General features: G+C 39.4%; 1 protein-coding gene across 1 annotated transcript; it reads right to left on the minus strand.

Annotated features, from left to right (window-relative positions):
* Positions 1-848: 848 nt before the first annotated feature.
* On the minus strand, positions 849-3431 carry LOC117360325 (olfactory receptor 5V1-like). The gene is made up of 2 exons (XM_033944022.1): positions 2525-3431; positions 849-1060 (listed from the first exon to the last, which is right to left on the minus strand). Exons 1-2 carry the CDS (start codon positions 3429-3431, stop codon positions 849-851), a joined length of 1119 nt encoding a protein of 372 aa, XP_033799913.1.
* Between the last annotated feature and the right edge of the window lie 1434 nt (positions 3432-4865).

Raw genomic sequence — 4865 nt, forward strand, 5'->3', positions numbered from 1 at the left:
TGTTCCTCCTGTACATTACAGAGAAAGGAAATGGGACATGTATACCACTTTTGTGTGGTTATATTTTCAAAGCAGTTTACATATATACAGGTACTTATTTTGTACCTGGGACAACGGAGGATTAAGTAATATGTCCAGGATCACAAGGAGCAGTGCTGGGATTTGATTCCACAACCTCAAGGTGCTTAGGCATCAGCTCTACCACTAGACCACTAGGCTTATATAGATATTCATGTCTCCGTTTTGGAGTGACAGTAAGCCATACTAATTGGCAAGGAAAATCCCCTTAAGAAGAAACTTGACTTCCAATAGAGAATGGCACAGGAACAAATTGTTCCCTGTCCCCGCAGGAATTCATTTTACCATCCCATCAAAGTAGGTTCTTTGCCTGTCCCTGCTCCATTCCTACAAGCTCTGTCCTCATCTGTACAAGCCTCAAACACTTTAAAATCATAAGTGTTTGAGACTTGTGTGGTTAAGGCAGAGCTTAAAATAATAGGACAGGGACAGTCACAAAACTCGCAGGGATGGGATGGGGAAACTGAATTCCTGCGGAAACAGGGAAAAATTTGTCCCTGTGTCATTCTGTAATTTCTAACAAGGCTACTGTACAGCCACTTGATATCTAGTGTGCATTACTTGCTCAGAAACACATAGTCCAGATGGTATTAAAGTGACAGAAAATATCAACAGATAAACCTGACTGTATTGCAAATGTGACTACATGCTTGCTATAAGCAGGTTATTATGTGGATTTTGCAACAATCTGGTTAGTCCCATATGTTTGTGATACCAGACCTATGATACAACTAATTTCATCAGGCAATTCCGATATGTCTGGCATGAAATCAACTATGTCTGACATAGGCAATTGCTGTGATGAAACTGGCCATAATCAGTTCTCCTTCCATGCGATCATAGTCCTCTATGAACACTTCCTGCAGCAAGACAAACATGCATGCAGATGAAAATCCAAAGGTGGCTGCCAATCTGCAATGATAGACATTCATGGCATCAATGTCCAAATGATGCCAGATGAGATGTTTCCAATGGCTTATGTCTCCATTTTAGAGTGACAGTTAGTCATATTACTAGGCAAGGAAAATGTCCTCAAGAAATGAGATCCTAACCTACAAGGGAAATTTCAAACAAGCTGTAGTGGAGTTGCTGATCTAAAAGGTGCTACAGCACCAGGACAAATTGGTAGTCAAGAGGATTGCCATTTTGAAGCAACTGGGCATTGCTCCTGCCAAAGACCTCCTGGACCCTCAAGGACCATCCTAGATACCCCAAGGACTCTTCTGGACACCATGAGAACTCCCCCAGCCTCCCAAAGAGCCCTTCCATATACTCCCTGGACCAAGCAATTAACAAGGTAGCCCTTTGAGAGACAACAGACAACTGTGATTTGAGGGTAGAGAGAGGGAGAGAGGGAGAGTGGGAGCTTAAACACATTGAGAGTGGGCAGCCCTTGTGCTAGTGGAGGGCTTAAGTCAGGGAGGCTTAAGTAAGAGGAACCCTGCTATGCCAGTCCATTTGAATGAACAGCATAAAATTTGACAAGTATAATGCAACCTGCATGCTAAAAAAAAGTGCATAGTGGATAATTTTATACAGCATTTTCTCCTTGTGAAGTATATTTTACATTTAAAAAAAAAAACAACGCATCGAATTTTATGGTGCATGACTTGCAAATTGTATGATCTACTAACTGTTTGCACTTTTATTTAATAGCTTAGAGACAATAAGAATTTTCAGAAGTTTAGTTTAGGCAGAGTTGGGAAAAAGTTGCAATGTACATACATACAGTAATTAATGAAATACACATGTACATGTATAGAGGGGCTGATTCTATAAATGGTGATAAAGTTAGGTGCTTCTTAGGTGCCTAATTTAATTGTCAAAACACCTTTAACAGCCTCAACAATCAGCTTTAAAAAAATTGATTGGGCGACATGCGCCTATCTGATTCTGTAAAAGATAGGTGCCTATCACAATGTGCTTAGTGGTGCAAAATGGCCAAGTGGGAATTTCTATGGGCAGAGTGTTAGGCACTGCTAAGCACGATCCTCCAAAAGCGTAGGCATGTGAAATGTAGGCCTTTAAAAACCTTGCCTATATTTCAGGTGCCTAAGTTTTTACATAGGTGCCACTAGCCGAAAATCTGTAAACGGACTATAAATGTGATTGATATCCAGCCGGCACCATTTGTTTTAGGGGCTAACCTATTTAGGTGCTGTTTATAAAATCAGACCCAGAATATATTCCTACATTTACACATTTCTCAATGCAATTTGAATAACAGAATTTCTGTGAAACTAGAGATCCTAGTAGAATCCTGCTTTCAAGAGACAAATAGAGCACCTATGGTATTTGTACAATGTTCCTAAAATAGGTGGAGGTTTTCTTTTTAAAAAAATTTCATTTAGACATCATGTTATGAAATTAATTCCCATTAATCAGTGTGCAGCATTTTATTAATTCTGGATAAAAAAAAGTTTTCTGTTCTTTGCTTTCCATAAACTTCCTTTCAGTTCCTTATTTCTCAGGCTGTAAATCAAGGGGTTGAGCAGTGGAATTGCAGTTATATACACTACAGTAAGCAGTTTGTTAAGACCCATGGAGTAAGCAGATTGAGGTCTCACATACACACCAAAAGAGGTCCCATAGAATAATAGAACGACTGTGAGGTGAGAGGAGCAGGTAGAAAAAGCTTTTTGCCTCTCCTTACCAGAACCAATTTTTAAGATTGCAGAAATAATGTACACATATGATATAATTGTTAATGTGAAAGGAGTAAAACCAAATAGTGGACCTTCAATATAATTTATAGTTTCAATGACAGAGGTTCCTGAACACGACAGAGTCATCAATGCCGTCATATCACAGAAGAAATGGTTGATTTCATTTGATCTACAGAAAGATGATTGTGATATTACAGTAACATGAGGAACTGAATCTAGAATTGCAATCATCCAGGAAATAACGGCTAGAATTAGGCAGACATTCCTGTTCACGATGACGGTGTAACGCAAGGGATTGCAGATGGCAACATAGCGATCATAGGCCATGGCAGTGAGAAGGTAAGACTCTGTACTCGTGCAGAACAGGAACAGGTACATCTGAATCATACAGAGTAGAAAAGAAATGGTTTTATTTTGTACTATGAGCACTGCTAACAATTTAGGCATTGTGACAGTCACATAGCAGATTTCTAAAAAAGACAAGTTGATGAGGAAGAAGAACATGGGGCTATGCAAATGAGGGTCAGCACACACAGTGGATATAATGAGAAGATTTCCCATCACAGACAGCAGATAAATAATCAAAAACACGAGAAAAAGGAGGAGCTGCATCTCAGGAAACTCAGAGAATCCTAGAATGATGAATTCTGTCACCCCAGTGTGATTTGTCTTTTCCACTTCTCCCATTCTGATTAGCAGTTGGAACAAGAACAGTCAAAACAAAAAGTAAATTAAAACAAATGTGTCTAATACACATGATATTTCTTTATGATAGGTAAGTTATTTTGGCCAACCGAAATTCATTTACAGTCTCGCTTTGCCACACTGAAAAATATTGCTGGCTATGTCCTTTCTGGCTAAACCTGCCACTTGTTTTCAGTGGTAGCTAAACCTACCACCTTCCACAACCATGAGTGATCTTCCTCCCACCCCATCCCACCTACCCCCAATCACGAGTGGCTCCCTTTCTTCCACCCACCCATAGGTTCCCCAATTCCAGCCTTCCTTTTAATCTGCAGTGGTCTAGAAGTATAACTCAAGCAATCCCCATTTATCCCTGCCCATGCTGGCTCTATAATCAATATGATTCTAAGATACAGATCATAGCAAACATTTTGAGAATACAGCTGGACCTACCTTACAATCACAAAATGACTGCTTTGACTTCTCACGAGGCTGTTGCTAGAGGTTACATCAGTCATATTGATAGTAGAGCCGGCATGAGCAGTAGGAAAAGGGAATTGCTTCGGCACTAACTACATCTGTAGACAAAACAAATCAACAAGGCAATTGGAATACAAAATCCAGAGTGACAAAAGGTAAAGAAAACTACATGTAGACCGAATAAGTCCAAAGTCAAGTTTATTTATAATGAATAGAACTTGTTAAGGGTTGGTTCAGGGGCTAAAAACAAATATGAATAATAATAAATAAATAATTACATAGAACATCATTAAAAAGGTTAAAACATATAGGATTGAAATCTATGTATAACACCTGAAAAAATTAGTGCCAAAGAATTGCTGAATGATATTCTAAAAACTGTCTAAAGTTGGTCTCGGTTTATAGAATAGAGCTTGCACTTGGGACCCTTTGCCTAATGTCTATCGTTTTGAAAATGGATGCTTCCCTGTTCCGACCTTTGGACGTCTTGCAGTAAATGTCCAAAGTTGGACTTAGACGTACTGTGGAAAATGGCCCTCTATAGACATAAGTTAGGTTTTCTGACTATCCTCAAAAATTTTCAAACACAAGTTCTTTCTTTCAAGTAATATTACCAAAGGAAACCCATTTAAAACAATGAGTATACTTATACAACTATTAAAAACCATTTCAGTCATATAAAAACACCGAAAACAGGGGTCAATGGCAAAACCATAGATACCACATATCAATCAATAGAGGAGAGGAGATCAAACCCCATCATTTTCATAATTTTTTGGTGGTCCCAAACACTCATAAGAACATAAGAACATAAGAACATAAGCAGTGCCTCCGCCGGGTCAGACCATAGGTCCATCCTGCCCGGCAGTCCTCTCCCGCGGTGGCCCAAACAGGTCACGACCTGTCTGAATCACCAGAAGGGGCTCCCTTGCCACCTTGGTTTCTCATTGAAGTCCT

This window comes from Geotrypetes seraphini, chromosome 5 (assembly GCF_902459505.1).
Source record: "Geotrypetes seraphini chromosome 5, aGeoSer1.1, whole genome shotgun sequence".
Taxonomy (NCBI): Eukaryota; Metazoa; Chordata; class Amphibia; order Gymnophiona; family Dermophiidae; genus Geotrypetes; species Geotrypetes seraphini.

What these genes read in the sequence shown, in the direction of transcription:
- LOC117360325 (XM_033944022.1), bottom strand. Translation starts at nt 3,431, where the DNA reads ATGGGAGAAGTGGAAAAGACAAATCACACTGGGGTGACAGAATTCATC. An exon ending in AAATAAGGAACTGAAAGGAA is followed by an intron (nt 1,061 to 2,524) that starts GTTTATGGAAAG and finishes TCTAAAATGGAG; the next exon opens with ACATAAGCCATTGGAAACAT.